This window comes from Lynx canadensis, chromosome E3 (assembly GCF_007474595.2).
Source record: "Lynx canadensis isolate LIC74 chromosome E3, mLynCan4.pri.v2, whole genome shotgun sequence".
NCBI classification, from domain to species: Eukaryota; Metazoa; Chordata; class Mammalia; order Carnivora; family Felidae; genus Lynx; species Lynx canadensis.
This window is the reverse complement of record NC_044318.1, coordinates 2,026,321-2,041,809: the sequence shown is the minus strand read 5'-3', so window position 1 is coordinate 2,041,809 and position 15,489 is coordinate 2,026,321. Positions and strand designations below refer to the sequence as shown.

The 15,489-nt window shown below is 61.5% G+C and overlaps 2 protein-coding genes across 2 annotated transcripts in view; one reads left to right on the top strand and one right to left on the bottom strand.

The window, feature by feature from the left end:
* Positions 1–9,393, bottom strand: part of TSC2 (TSC complex subunit 2) — a 35,238-nt gene extending 25,845 nt beyond the window's left edge. The window contains 11 exon segments of the mRNA XM_030301140.1: positions 332–475; positions 1,229–1,355; positions 2,639–2,712; positions 3,033–3,158; positions 3,529–3,577; positions 4,037–4,154; positions 5,146–5,290; positions 6,065–6,175; positions 7,604–7,690; positions 8,706–8,872; positions 9,315–9,393. Coding sequence (XP_030157000.1) covers positions 332–475; positions 1,229–1,355; positions 2,639–2,712; positions 3,033–3,158; positions 3,529–3,577; positions 4,037–4,154; positions 5,146–5,290; positions 6,065–6,175; positions 7,604–7,690; positions 8,706–8,843 — 1,119 coding nt within the window. The 5' untranslated portion in view covers positions 8,844–8,872; positions 9,315–9,393.
* Positions 9,394–9,557: 164 nt separating this feature from the next.
* On the top strand, positions 9,558–14,989 carry NTHL1 (nth like DNA glycosylase 1). The gene is made up of 6 exons (XM_030301067.1): positions 9,558–9,687; positions 10,653–10,879; positions 11,606–11,776; positions 12,611–12,770; positions 14,589–14,694; positions 14,769–14,989. Exons 1-6 carry the CDS (start codon positions 9,573–9,575, stop codon positions 14,890–14,892), a joined length of 903 nt encoding a protein of 300 aa, XP_030156927.1. The 5' UTR covers positions 9,558–9,572; the 3' UTR covers positions 14,893–14,989.
* The last annotated feature ends 500 nt before the right edge of the window (positions 14,990–15,489 follow it).

Sequence of the window (15,489 nt, the reverse complement as noted above, 5' to 3'; positions counted from 1 at the left end):
GCCACTTACGGGCCATGAAGGGAATCTGCTGTGTTACTGTCTGGATCAACACCAGCCTGCCCCCTTGCTCGCCCGCGTATTCCTGCTCCAAACCACGGAGCAGCTTTGGCAAAACCAGCCATCCTCAGTGGGCGGCCACATGACACCGCTGAGAACCATCAGCGTGGCCTCAGCAGGCTTGGGGGGAGGGGAGCAAAACGCACAGGGGGCCGTCCCCCGGTGAGGTGAGCCTGCCCCACCCGAGGATCCACAGCCAGCTGGGAAGGGCCCTGTGGCCGGCCAGCGCCCGGTCGCGGTCCGCCCTGGGCCGCCGGCCATCCCGCCGCCTCACCTGGAGCTGCTGCAGCAGACGTTCGATGATGTCCAGCAGGATATCCCACGTCACAGCCTGGAGCTCCCTCCGGTACTTCTTGATGAGTCTGGTGACAGACAGGACGATTTCATAGGACACCACCTCGTTCGGACAGGTCATGGCCTGGAACAAGAGACCTGGCGGTCAGCCTCTGCCTGCTCATGCATAGGGAGCCCCCCTTCACACGGCCCTCCAAACCTAGCTTAAGAGGCTTTAGGGGGACTCGGTCCCCACACTTCTGTCACGGCCACAGAAAGAGGATCTTAGGAGCCTGCAAGCATTTGCTACACCGGCTCCAAAGGGCTGGACTCAGCGAGACCATTAACTACAAATTCTGGGCCACTGGCTCACCAGCCTAGCAGAATGTGAAAGCCACCCTGGGACAGGCGCTGTGCAGGGACCGCACCTTCCACGCCGCGGGAGGCAGAGGCACGGCGGGAAGAGCAGCTCGGGAGAGGGAGCGTGAGCCTGGACACGACGCGGCGGCTGAGAGGATGGTGTGACGGCCCCAGCTCACCAGGAGCCGTGACGGCTGTGTGACAACGTGCACGGCAAGCGCTCTGAACACTGTCAGCACCGTGGCAGCGAGCTACTTCGCTGGCCTTGTGCTACAGCAAGAGTGAGATTAGCGCCTGACGACATAAAACCACCAACCGGGGGGAATCTTACTCGGTTCTGATGCCGATTTACAGAAGATAAAGCTCGTAAGATACAAGGTGTGCTTGAAGATAAAACCTTCCAGTGGTCCTAAATCTCGTCCCCAGGCTGCAAACGGCACCTCAGCCCCTGCAGTAGGACCCACCTCGAATGGGCCTGTGCCCGGCCTGTGACTGTGGAGTCCCCGACCCTGCTCCCTGCGCACAGAGACCACCGTACCTCGTAAAACGACGGCAGCACGGACGTCGGGGAGTTCTTGAGCGAGTAGAGTCGGTGCGCCCCCCAGAGAGCCATGCCCACAAAGAACACGGCCCCTCTCAGCAGCGGGGCGTCTTCCATGTAGGCTCTGAAAGCGTTCCGCAGAGAGAGCAGAGGTCAGCGGAGCCCAGGCGGCCTCCCCGAGGCCCCAGCTCTCACGGGCCAGCAGCAAAGCTGGCAAAGAGGTGGCGGGCAGGGAACAAGGGCCAGTAGCAACAACCAGATTCAACGTCCTAAGCGATGCATTCGCCCCACGCTTGCCAGACGCCAGGGCACGAAGGTGAGAGAAAGTCCCCGGCCTCCGGCTGCCGAAGGTGTAAGAGGCACACGTGCGAACCAGAGAACCACAGAAGGAAACGCCAAGTTTCTAGCTCAAATGACAGCTAAGAGGGGAAGCCACGGGATAGAACAAAACCGGCTCAGGGGCGCCTGGGTGGCTCAGCCGGTTAAGCATCCGACATCAGCTCAGGTCATGATCTCGCAGTCCATGAGTTTGAGCCCCGCATCGGGCTCTGTGCTGACAGCTCAGTGCTGGAGCCTGCTTCAGATTCTGTGTCTACCTACTCCTCCTCCACTCACTCTGTCTCTGTCTCTCAGAAATGAATAAATGTTGAAAAAAATTAAAAAAAAAAAAAAAAAAAGAACAAAACTGGCTCAGGCGGTCAGGAAACCAAGGACCATGCTACATCAAAACACATGCAGAAGCTCGGCCAAGGTCACGCCAGCAAGAGGCGGCGGCATGTGCAGAGGCCTCGGGCGGCCGGGAGAAGATCAAGGACAGGCGAGAGGCCCACGGGCGGAGGCAAGGCAGGCCACCCCGGCCCTACCCTTGACGGGGGGTTTCGTTCTTATCCCCAGAGCAGTGGGAGCCACCCTGGCTCCGAGCAAATGGTGCCACTGTCCCATGGTGCCGGGAAAAGGGCATGGAGTTGCTGTGCGGAGGAAGGGACTCGAAGAGGTCGTGAGAGGGTACAGGAGGCCAGTGGGGAGGGGGGGGGCAGAGGGGCGGAGGCCCTAGGTGGGGAGAGACCTGTGACAGCCTGGCTGTGGGAGGTGAGGGCAAGGGCCTTGTACCAGGATCAGCAGTGAGGCGGCCTCCCCCGAGGAGGCCCGAAGGGGGGGTGGTAGATTCGGGTTCGGTTCTGGATGCTCTGACTTTCCAGCAGCAGAGAGGACAGGGGCCGGGCACGGGAGACACAAGCTCTGGCTTTAGTGCAAGCTTCTGGAGCAGGCGCCAGAGGGACAGGGAAGCTCCCTGTGAGCCTCTGCTAGGCAGGACCCAGCACAGCCAGCCTCCCCAAGGCGGCTCTGTGGCCGCGGACCAAGCCGCCTCGCCCTCACCGGTCCCCCCGGGGCCCTGCCCACACTCGCCTGTCCTCCATGATGCGGCACATGTTGTAGATGGCACTGTGACCCAGGTGGGTGCCCAGAAGATTACGCATCAGCTGGGAAACACAGCACGCCATCATCAGAGACTGGCAGATAGGAGCCCCGGGCCCCGTGGGCCAGCCTCACGCAGCCACTGTTCTGGAGCCCCCCAGGTCCGGCTGGGCCCTCCACCACCGCCTCCCAAGCAGAGGCAGCAGCTTCCAAAATGCCCCCAAAACCCTGACCTCAGCTCAACCGCCTGGGAAAATGCTACTGGATTCCCCTCCCCAGGGCACGGTCTGGCCACCTGAGACTCAGATGGCCATTCACCGGAGAGACGGGCCTTGTCCTATCCCTCCAGGAAAGAACTGTCCAGAACAACAGCTAAGACCCCCACCTTCCAGCAAGGCTCACAGAGCTCCTTGACGTTGACGGTACGACAGAGAGTGACGATGAACAGGGGCAGGCTCTCAGCCGGCAGACAGTTGTAGCAGACGACGGCGTCCAGCACCTGCAGAGAGACCTGACGGGGTGGAGAGAGGGGTCACGTCGGCCCTGCCCCACCTCTCACCTGCAGGGGGGACACCCTCAGCCTCCTTCCCGCCCTCGTCTAGTCAGTGACTATCACACCTCCCCACTGCCAAAGCGGCCTTCTTAGAACAAGAGTGACGAGTGTCACCCGTCACTGTGGGTCATCCCACCCTCAACCATGACCCCCACGGCGGAGATCATCCAACCAGTCGTGCTTCCTACTACAGCCAGCCCAGAGCCACACGACCAGCGAGGGGCAGTGCAGGCCTTGACCCCAGAGCTTAGGCTGTCAAGCACTATGCCAGCTGGCCTGCCCGGAAGGAGAGGGAGAGGAACCGTCCCTGGGAGGACCAGCTACTGACCTCTATGTCCACGGAGGACACAGTCTGGACGCACAGCAGGCAGATCATGCTGTTGGAAGAAATGCCAAGTCAGTGGAGGGACGTTTCCCAGAAGCTGCGTGGCTCTGTCTCACTTTCTGGTGACTCTACAAGTCCCCCTTGTAGAAAGGACTCGTCCCCCTCAGGGCTCCGCTCACCCACTGACAGGTGCCCGCTCTGTGCCAGCCACTGCTCAGGGCTGGGCATACAGACCAACAAGACCCCACCCGTGCCCTCACGAATTTCACAGAGTGTTTCGAAAGAAATGATGCCAAAACTTATAGTCAAGAAACATCGGGCAACGTTACTCGTCTATGAAAGAGAAAATGCTATCGTTTCATCAACTGAGGTAGAAGGTGGCCGTGGGTGGCTGCTCCAACCTCTCCCCTCGTTTGCTGACTTCAACAGCTTTATTCCCAACACAGAGCTAAAATAAAAGCCCGAGGCGGCAGGACTGCGGTCGGAGGAACGTTATCGGAACTGTTCTTACTGGACCATTGATGCGATGTATTCATCCAGGTAACAGCTGTTGAATTTGACCAAGTTCACAAGCACCAGAAGGAACTCTGAGGACAGGCCGATGTCCATCCACTGCAGCACAAACCCAGCTGGGGGGAAGGGGAGGACAATGTACTGCCCACTCCCCTCCTCCCCGGGAAGACACCCCAGTCCCTCTCACTGCAGCCAACCGCAGCCCTGGCCCCCGTGCGACAAGACGCCGTGCACGGAGCCGACAGAGGCTCGCTGGAGCCCAACAGGTCAGCATGTCACGGACCCAGGAATTTACCAGCCCCCACGATGCACTGAGGGCATCTAGGCTGAGAGGCAGTAGCAGAGTTTGTGCGTTTGATGCTCAGAGCCCGGGATGCGGGGCTTGTGAGCATCACCAAGCACGCATCCAGGAGGCCAATTCCTGGCCCCCTCCCCCTCCCCGAGTGCCTCTCAACAGAGACAAAAAGCCACTCTTGACCACTGGCCAAATAACCTCAGAAAACCTGAGGACAGGCTTCAAGTCAGCACCTGTCCTGGGGACCAACTGACAGCTGAGGCCCATCTCTGGCCCCGAGTCAGACTGACTTGTCCTTCGTCTTCTCTCCACAGCAGTGATAAGAAACCTCGAGTCCCAGAGAAACGTCACCCCATCAGGACAAGAGAGGAAGGCCAGCCAAGGAGAGGGCTAGGAGGTCAGGCCCGGAGCAGAGGACCAGGAAGGAGACATGGCGAGATGGCCCCAGCGCCCCAGAAACCCAGAAATTAGGGCACTCTGATAAAACAGACTGATGCTGGGTCAGCAGCACACTCTCCCTACAAAACACTCAGACCACCTGCTGCCCCGCTAAAAGGCCTCACTCTCCAGGGATTCTGAGCCAGCGGGGCTGGAGTGAAGCCCAGGACTGTGCATCTCTAACAGGCTCCCCGGGGGAGATGGGCAGCTGATCTAGGTTGCACACAGGTGAGCGGAACCTCGCGGTACCGCGCCCTCTGCAGGCCATCCCTGTAAACTGCAGCACTCGCTCTCGGCCTCAGCAGCCTTGCGGCAACCCGGATCAAATTTGATCCCCAATGCCAGAGAAACCTCACACCCGACACGGCACCCACCCAGTTCTTCTTCCAAATATGTGATGTGTCTCCCATTGTCTGTGAGGGCCTTGAAAACTTCCAGTCTTTCGTGGAGATCTTCATTAGAGGGGTAATCCTTGATGACCTTAAAGAAGAGGGCCCTGAGAACGCCCAAGCGGTCCCCCTGAAGGTAAAACCACAAGGTCAGCAGTCCCGCCAGGACCCCCAGCTGGGGTTCCGGAGCAGCTGTGGGCCATGCAGGAAGTACACTGGGCTCCAGGACTCCTGACCCCGGGACCCTTTCTCCTTCCCACAGAAAGGACTGTAGGGGGCACACTGGGCACATCGGAGCAGCTCCAGATAGGTGTGCGTATAGAGCACCTACTGCGTGCGAGCTCCGGGCACGGTGGTGGCACACAGCAGGGGACAACACAGTTCAGGCCCTCATGGGGCTAGTGGCTGGGAAGAGACACGTCTGTGCCCCACGATGACAAATACAGCGTAACCGCACTGGGAGGCGACAGGCCTCTGCAAGCAGCTGGAGGACCAGAGGAAAACTCCAAGAGGAAAGGGTGCCTTCCAGACAGGAATGGTGAGGCCGCCCGCAGTTCTAGGGAAGGCTGACAGTAGCCGGGGCAGGGGGATGGGGGCAGCCAGAGCACATAACTACCGTTCCCTCGTGGCAGGCACACCCCTGACAACTTACACGAAACGCCTCACTGACACCCCAAAACGCTCCTGAGAAGGAAGGAACGAGCACCCCCATTTGCAGGAGAGCCAGGGGGGATGCGCACTCAGGCGGTCCTGCTGCGGAGCCCCTGGGAAGCAGACCCCCCCTGCCCGGCACCCTCATCAAAGGTGAGAGTCCACGCACAGCACAGCAGGGGCCGTCAGCGGGCCGCCCCACGACACCCCCTCCACCCGTCCCAGCTCCGCCGGCGCACACACCCGCCGTTACCTGCCCCTGCACGATGGCCTTCAGCAGAGCCAGCACCGCATGCCGGGCCTCCGGTGGCCGCTCTGGCTGCAGCATGTCCTCGACGGCCTTCCAGAGCGCTTCCACTGCATGCTGCCACCAGAAGGGAGGGGACAGCAATTAGGGTGTGCTGGCCCCTCAACTCAAGGGACAGTACCATGAGCAAAGCACGGAGCCGAACAGTCCTTTGGACGTAGAACCCACTCCTCTCAAGCCCATGCCTCGTGTACCGGGCACAGCCCACATGACCCTGAACCTGACACAGGTGTAGCTCCAAGCTACTTAACCCCACCGGTCCCGGCCACAGCCTGTGGGAAGGGAGGAGAGCAGCAGGCTAGGGGAGTCATCCCGGCTGCCCCAGAGATCAGCCAGGAGCCCCCTTTCGAGCTTGCCGAAGGAGGCTCAGAACCAGGCGGTCCCAAGTCTGCAGCCTGAGGCAGAAACCCCACTTCTCTGGCTTCCCTGTGTACACACACCAGCTGAGGGCCGCCCTGAACCACACCATGGCCAAGACCTCCGTGTAGGCTTCTGGAATCTGCCTCCTCTCACTAAGCCCCACTCAGCACACGGAGAGGGATCCTGTTCCCCACGGCCACCCAGGGTCAGCCTCTCACACGTCACCTTCTCTTCTCCACGTTAACCCTTCGACCAGGGTTTGCTGACCACTCACCCTTTCCTGGGCTCACTTCTCTTAGGAGGGGACTAAAACGTCTCTTAGACGTTGTCTCATCGACATCCTGACTACTTCAGCATACTCTGGAACCTTCTCCTCCTTTGTCCCATGCTCAACACTCCTACTGATGCAACCTAAGCCACAACAACAGGCAGACACCGAGCCTGTGGACTCTGCCAGCCTCTCGGGCTTATCTGTCTACTCAGGCGATGGCAGCCGGGCCACTGCACGCCCACACCCACAATTTCCCAACACAGATGCCTACTGTCACATTTATTCCGGCTGACGAGTAGCCCGCAAGTTTTAGACGACCTGCTGTGGACATCTTGGTTGCTCTCCCCTCCCCCTTAGCAAATGCCAATCTGCTAAGTCCAAGTCTCCCCCCAAGTCGCTCACGCAAACTCGAGACAAGGCTGCAGCAGAGCTCTTGACGTGCTCTCCTGACAGCTGCCCACTCTGTCCTCGGGATGCCCGGAGAGAGCCCGCAAACATCTGCCGGAAACAAGCAGACACCTCTCCCCAGAACACACCAGAACTGCTAAGCCTTGACTCACGCTCTTTGCTGACGTTCCTTTACTTCCCTGCCCCCAAGTCTGAAACGTGACAGGGCACGCAAGCACGTGTTTTCAATCGCCGTAAACCCTGTCTTGGAACTGCCGGAAACGCCTCAGTCCCTCCACGTGTGACTGACCCCTAAGAGTTATACTCCACGTGTTTCCAGAAGATTCCCCATCACTAAGATGCAGGTTAGGCTTAGCAGTTAGCGGCCAACCCTGTTCCCAGAAAGAGCCGAACAAGCCCTCCCAACAGCTCCCCGCCATTCAGCAGCCAACCGAGGCAGACCTTACCTCTTCAAACTTCTTCGTTTTTGCAACTTCACAGATCTGCCCTATCACCCGGATACGATTGTTGAGGCCACATTCAACGCTCAGCTCCTGGAGAGACACGAAAGAAGGCAAAGGGGCTGGCGCTCAGGCGACAGGTCTCCACAACCGCCAATCACAGACCACGCCGAGAGCTGTACCGCATCTCCCACACTGGAGATTTGCTGCGGGTCCTTCTGGAATCAGGAATCGCCCGGAGTTTACTGCTCCGTCTCAGTGGGGTGATCATAGACCACTCGTCTTTTTCAAGGCTGCGTTTCTTTGCGTTGAGATGAAATTTACATAACAAAATCAGCCATTTGAGGAATTTAAAACTGTACAATTCAGTTTTTAGTACATTCACGCTGCCCGCAACCACCTCCACTAATTCCAGAACATTCTCCTCACCTCAAACCTGGGAGCAGTCATGGCGCGTCCCCCGGGCCCCGACAAACTTTCTGTCTCTATGGATTTACCTGTTCTGCCCACTTTACAGACATGGAATCACACGCTATGTGGGGGCCTCTGTGCCGGGCTTCTCTCACTCGGCATGTTTTCAGTGTTCACTCACGTTATGGCAGGGGTCAATGCCTCATTCCCTTTATGTTTTCTTTACACGTTCACCAGCCGATGAACGTTTTGGCTGTTTCTGAATGGGAAACTTCACAAGGGCAAAAATCCGACATTTATAAAACGCGGTGCCAGGCGTGTGGTGGAAAGATTCACACCACGCACACGGGAAAACAAAGACCCGCTCCTCCCAGGAACTCACAAATTACCAGTTAACGCCTGGCTACCCTCCTGATCACAAGGGGAAGCCGGCCATGGCATTTAGGCCATGTCCGTAGGATAGGTTTTCCTGCACTAACGCCTGAATACTACCTCTAGTGTGCTGGACCAAGTCCCCGGGACCCTGACTCCCTGAATCTCCGAAGGAAAGACATATGCCTCTGCGCTACTGGGGACAGCAGCCCTGAGCAGCCAGTCGCCAGCAACCCATCTCTGGCAGAAGCTGGTGAGGGACCAAACCCAGCCTTCCTCGCACCTCCCGACAGGCTGGCAGGACAGACGCAGGCAGCTCACTCACTCTCAGGATTTCCGCCGTGATGATAAACTCCGTCTGCTTGCCCTCTGCAGACCTGGGGTTTGGCCGCGGGGTTCCCAGCCCAAACAGAATCCTGAACTTCTCCTTCAAGCCTGAATCCTTGCTTGTCGGCTTGGCCATGGTGGGCAGGGACGCACCAGAGGCCGCCTCTGCGCCGAGGAAACGAGCAGAGATCTCAGGAGCAGCTCCCCTGCACCTGCCCCGCTGCAGACCTCCGGGACCCCAGGACCCCCAGGCCTGGCCAACAGCAGGCCGGCTGCCGCGCCGCCCGACTGGGGGCACAGGGTGGAGTCCCCGACGTTCGCCCCCTCTCTCTTCCCCACGTGGGGGCGGCCTGTCGGGGGGTGGCGCCGGAAGCAGAGAGGCCCTCGCACCCGCTCTGTTTTAACACCAAGGAGCGCTCGCGGCTCCAGGCTCCGGCTGCGGTGGGCTCTGCCGAAGCCCGGGACCCGGGACACCGCGGGGTCCGCCCCCGCCGCCTCAGCGCCGAGCAGGGCCCCCCGGTGCGGCCGCCTCCCCCTGCCCCATCGGGGTCGGGCCACACCGCGGGCCGGGACGGCGCCTGCGGTCGGGACGCCGCGAGCCACTCACCCCGCGCCGAGCCCGCCGCGCGCCAGGCTACCCGGCGCGGAGAAGGGAGCGCACCCCCGGCAACCGCCCCCCGCCCCAAAACGGGCCGCCGCCGGAAGCTCGACCTGCACTTCCGGCGGCGGGCGGGGGGGCCGAAGGCGGCCGCCGAGCTTGCTGGGAGTCGTAGTTCCGGGCCGCTCTGTGGCGGAAATGCGGGGGCGAGCGTCACGTAACGTGGTCACGGGGGCCGCCGGGAAGTGTAGTCCGCAGGACTCAAGCATGAACGCGACGGGCGTGAGGATGGTGACCCGGAGCCGCAGCCGGGGCCCGGGGGCCGGGCCGCGGGGGGGTGGGGAGAAGGCCGCGCCGCTCTGGAGGGGAGAGGCGGCTGCAGGTAGTGCCGCGCCCGGATCGGAGCCTGGGGAGAAAAACGGGGGAAGGGGCCTGCAAGGGGCTGGGGACTGGGGGCTGGGATTCGGGGTCGCTCCCACGTGCGGCCCTGGCTCCCACCCTGCGCCCTGTTCCTAGGACACAGGGGCAGGGGTCCCCAGGGACTGGGTCCGGGCGCTCCCACCTCCCCCATCATCGTCCTGAACTGGAAGCCTGCCCCGAGATATTCCACTTGTGCCAAGCTAGCTGTGGGCCGACCAGCCTTATCCTCATTGCTGCTTCCCTCTCAAAGAGACCAGGTGCCGCGGGCACGTGCAGCCGGAAGTGCTCTTTCCCGGCTGGCTAGCGGGTGCCCCCCCCCCCGGGGGCGTGGTCTCCGCTAGGTTTATCCTCGTAGGCATTAAGGAGCTAGGAACTGTGGGGTGAGCAGGACCCACAGGTCCCTGCAACGTGCCCTGCAGGGCGGCCAGAGGGGGCTTCTCATAGGCACCCAGTGAACTTAGGGGTAGTCCAGACAGGGAGCTCCACTGTGATACAAGCATGGCGGAAGCACTGGGGCAAGAAGTCTGTGACAATGGCCGCTAGGCAGGAGCTGTGATGCTGGGGTGGAGTTTGGAGTTCGCCGCGAGTACAAGGAAAAAGCAATGAGGAGAATTAAACAGAAGTGATGCAATCTGTTTTTGGGCCAGAAATTTCTCTCTGGCGCAGTGTGGAAACTAGATTGGGGGGGGGGGCACCACGGCAGAGGCTGTTGGTAGAGTCCCCCTGTGCTAACGCAGACTTGGTCAGGAAGGCAGTGGCGTAAGGAGGGCTGAGTCGTCAAAGTGTGGCCTGCAGAGGCCAGAGCACCCCCGCTGCGGTAGATGGTTGTGGAGTGAATGATGCTGGGTGAGTAGCAGGTAGGGCACCGCCCACACCCCACCCTCACCTGTGGCCCCTGCTGAAGGCTCGGAATGGCACTATTTGCAGAAGGAAGGAAGAGCCCCAGCCCTTCGAGGCATCGGCGGAAGACACAAAAACTGAACGTGGCCTACGATCGCGAGGAAGAAGACACCAAACCCCCCAGGGCACCAAGCTGGGAGCCCCGGGACTGGCGGCAGCAGCTGCTGAACATCCGCGCCATGAGGAGCGGGAAGGACGCACCTGTGGACTGGCTGGGGGTTGAGCACTGCTACGACTCCGACGCACCCCCAAAGGTAGGCCGGGGCCCCAGCCGCCTGGGGACGCCCTTCTGGACGAGACGCCTGCTTCCTCTCAGGCCTCGGGCGGGGCACAGCCTGACACGTGGCAGCTCGTGGCTGACGCCCTCACCTGCAGGACCTGGAGCGCCGGGCCGGCGTCACCTGCTTCGTTGGTGGCCGCTCAGCAGGCCAGGACTACCTGTGCCCGGGGCTTCCTGCTCCGTCTCCTGCTAGCAGAGGCCCAGGCGCAGCAGGCCAGCTCGGTAGTGTTTGCTGAGAGTTCCTTCCACTTCATGGCCTGGAGCCTGATCCTTAGACGAACTCGCCTCTAATCCCAGCCCTGCTGCCAGGGACCTGGGTGCACGTAGTTGTCTGGGCTTCATCTGCTCACGTGTGACACAGATGGTGTTACTCACGAAGCAGTCACAGGCACACGTGCAGCCGTTGGCTGTCGAGCACCCATGTGCCAAGTGGGATTCTAAGCGCTGCGATCGTTCGCTTACACCTTCCAATGATCCCGTGAGGTAGATACCGTGGTTGTCCCCACGTCACATGTGAGAAAACAGAACAACGCCAGGCCGGACCCCGCATGCACTCGGTTGGCCAGGGTGGGTGGAAGGTGGACGCCCTACGGGTGGCCCAGGGTCACAGGTGGAGGTGGTACAGGGTTTGGCTGGGGCCCGGCCCACAGTGAGCGCCCAGGACCTGCCACTCCCCTGGTCCCTGTCACTGTGCAAGCAGGTGCGGAGGTACCAGGTGCTGCTGTCGCTGATGCTCTCCAGCCAAACCAAAGACCAGGTGACAGCGGGTGCCATGCAGCGGCTGCGGGCTCGGGGCCTGACAGTGGACAGCATCCTGCAGACGGATGACAGCACGCTGGGCACGCTCATCTACCCCGTCGGCTTCTGGAGGGTGAGCCCACCGGCCTGGAGGCTGGGGTGCAGCCGGCCTGGGAAAGATGTCAGGAAGCTGAGGGGAGGCCGTGGGGGTGCAGGAGGCCAGGTGGGGCATCTCAGGCCACGGGGACCTGGATGCGAGTTCCCGCTGGAGCCCCTGCCCCACTGACCAGCAGATGGACCCAGGGCTGTGGGGCCTCCCTCCTTGGCCTTTCCTGTTTGCAGCCCACCCCTTCCTTCCTCCACCTCCCCACCCAGCTGACTGGCGCTTCCTTTCCTCCCTGAGGCTACCCACCTCTCCCTTTGTTTACTCCAAGCCTCCCTGGAGCGCGTCACCCTCCTCTCTGGAGCCCCAGCAGGCCATGGAGCACTGGGTGGCGAGTGGGCGGATCTGTTGAAGGCAGCCAGGCGGGTGGGGCCGCTTCCCCTTGGCACTGGCGTGGGCCGCAGTTTTGTCAGATGGTTTTTAAATAGCCCTCTCCACTCAGGCACAGAATGGGAACCACCCAGCCGGCCTGGCGGCTGGAGGGGGAGCCCCAGGCTCCAGCCTTCCTTCCTGAGGGCCCAGGTGCTGCTGAGCCTTGGCCGGCCCGCTTAGCCTTCTTGGTTTCTGGGAGAATGACGGGGCAGGGGACCTGGGCTAGACCCCGCACGCATGTCAGTGGCCCAGGCGGGTGGGAGGCAGACAGGCTCATTCCCTCGGCTCATTCTCACCTCCTGGCAGGATGATGCAGACAGGTGCCTCTGAGGGTGTCTTGGGCACAGGTGACAGGCAGCTCTGGGCACCTGTGGCTCTGCCTCGGGACTCCACTGTCCGCTTCCAGGGCTGACCGCCCCCTCCACCTTTCAGAGCAAGGTAAAGTACATCAAGCAGACCAGTGCCATCCTGCAGCAGCGCTATGGCGGGGACATCCCAGATTCCGTGGCAGAGCTCGTGGCACTGCCAGGCGTTGGACCCAAGATGGCACACTTGGCCATGGCGGTGGCCTGGGGCACCGTGTCGGGCATCGGTGAGCGGCATACACCCACAAGGAGGGTGGGGCAGGGTTAGCTGCCATCGGGGCTCCCCACGTCCTGTGATCTGCAACCCCAGCTCACGTCTCCTCACCCCCAGCTTAGCCCAAAGGGTCAGAAAGACGTTTCCAGCACTGAGCTGGGCCTGCCTTGCCTGTAGATGGGTACTCGTGGGAGGAGATCCTGTGTGCTGAGCACCTACTGTGTGCTGGGCTCTGAGAGGCCCTGGGGACGGACTCAAGGTCTATGCGTGGCATTGTCGGAGCTGGCCCAGTCTGGGGCAACTGAGCAGACTTCCTGAGGCGGTGATAACTCAGTCAAGAGCTGAGGAGTGAGGTGGGGCTGGCCAGGCAGAAGGAACAACATCCACAAAGCCGTCAGATGGGAGAAAGACCGGTAGGAGGCTCGAGAACGGGCACCGGCAGGGGAGGCACGGTAAAGGCAGGGGGAGCCTGGGGAAGGAGAAAGGGCTGGGGATACAGGGAGGAGGAGCTGGGGGGGGGGGAGCCCCTCCTGGAATCCATTTCCTGACATTGGTGGCCCTCCGAATGAGGACAGACCCCAGTTAGGGTGTTGGTAATGTTTCAGATCTTTGCCCAGAGTGTTGGGGCTTCTGAGGCCAGGCAGCGGTAGCCTGGCCAGCCCAGAAACCAGGGCTTGACCTTGATTTCTCTGTGTGCCCCCACCCCTGGCTCCTCTGGAGCTCCTGCAGGAGCTGGGGAGGAGGTGAGAACTTCCCCAGCGCTTCCCCGGCTACTCAAGCCTGGTCCCTGGGGTGGGGACCCTTCTGAGCACTGCGCCCAGATGGAAGGGCAGCACAGGGCTGAGGGCCCTGACTGTGAAGTTAAGGCTGGAGACCCGGCAGCCCCAGAGACTGGCACTGGGCCAGGCAGGGGGCTAGGTCAGAGCCTCCCCGCTCCCCACTACCCCCACAGGCTTCTGCAGCCGCCAGCCTCTCAACAGATACTTGAGCTTATCTTGACAGTGGCTGTCCTCAGCTGCCTGAGTCCCAGGAGGGGTCCCGCAAGTCTCCTGGGGGAAGGGCCCACAGCCCAGGCGACCCGACTTTGGGAGCAGCAGACACACCAGGAAGAAGTGTCAGATGTCACCTTTTCTGGTTGTCTGTGGGCATGGCCACCTGTAAGGAGAAACTGGGAAGGGTAGGCCTCTGGGTGGCAGGCGATGTGGTCACCTCTGTGTTACAGAGGAGGAAACTGAGGGTTGGTAACCCACCAGTGCGACCCCTATGCCTGTGTGCTCTCCCTGTGCTCCCAGGGTGCCCTCCGTCAGGGTCTGGGGAGGGCCTGAGCCTTTTTCCAGACTATCGGTAGCCGGGGGGAAGGAAACAGATGTGAGACTCACTTTCTCTTTTGCGAAGTAGAGAGAAGGCGGGGACGGGCGCTGGCAGGAAAGAGGAAGCCCCCGTGAGCAGGTGCCCAGGCCAAGCCCTGGGGTGGAGCAGGGGCTGTGGCCCAAGTAGATGACAGCTGCAGGTGGCCTGGCCACACTCCCTCTGTCCCGACCATGCAGTGGCAGGTGCAAGCTCTGTGGCTCGGGACCTCGAGCCAACCCTCTGGACCCAGCTGTGACCACCCGGCCTGGCGCCCACAGCCGGTGCCTAGACCAGGAGGCACTGCTGCACCCCAGATGGAGGGCCCAAGCCCTGTGGCTCGCGCCGCTGACCCGCCCTCTGTGCAGTTCTGGGCCCTGCATGGAAGCCCAGGGCCAAGGTGGGCCCGGGGCTCCGGGCAGGGACTGGGGCCGTCGGGGCCGGCAGGCGTGCCCTGTGCTAAGCAGGTCCTGTCTGCAAGCAGCGGTGGACACGCATGTGCACAGAATTGCCAACAGACTCGGGTGGACCAAGACAGCGACCAGTTCCCCGGAGAAGACTCGTGCTGCCCTGGAGGAGTGGCTGCCCCGGTGCGGCAGGGTAGGGGCGGGCAGGGCTCCCCTCAGTCAGCCGCCCTTGCTGACGCCCCCCTCCACCTCCACAGGGAGCTGTGGGGCGAGATCAACGGACTGTTGGTGGGCTTCGGCCAGCAGACTTGTCTGCCCGTCCACCCACGCTGCCAGGGCTGCCTCAACCGGACGCTGTGCCCGGCCGCGCGGGGCCTCTGAGGACCATGGTGCTTCGGCCCCGGACGCCGTTCTGGGTAGTGCGTCGCGTGCCTTTGCTGGGGAGCCCCAGCCTGTTTGTAATAAAGCTTGGGAGTTGTTTGCAGTTGGGGTCTGAGTTTGGTTTTGGTTTTGGGTTTTTTTTTTAAGTTTATTTATCTTGAGAGAGCACAAGCAGGGGAGAGGCAGAGAGAAGGAGAGACAGAATCCCAAGCAGGCTCTTTGCTGGCACAGAGCCTGATGCAGGGATTGAACTCACAAACTGCAAAATCATGACCCGAGCCGAGGTCAAGAGTCGGACGCTTAACCGACTGTGCCACCCAGGTGCCCCCAGGGGTTTGGGGACAGACTGGGAAGCACGTGCAGGAGCTGTGTTGCCTCTGCTCTGGTGTCTGAACTGGGCTGCCTGGGAGGCCGGAATGAGGATGTGACAATCCGGGCTCTGTACTGGGTTGGGGGAGCGGTGGCGATGACGGATGTGCAGGAGTCAGAGGAGATGGGTCGTGGGAGCCAGCTGCAGCCAGCTGCTGGAAAACCCGCTGGAGACCTGGGCCTCCTCCCTCCTGGGACACACGCCCCCCTCCTGAACTTGTGCACTCT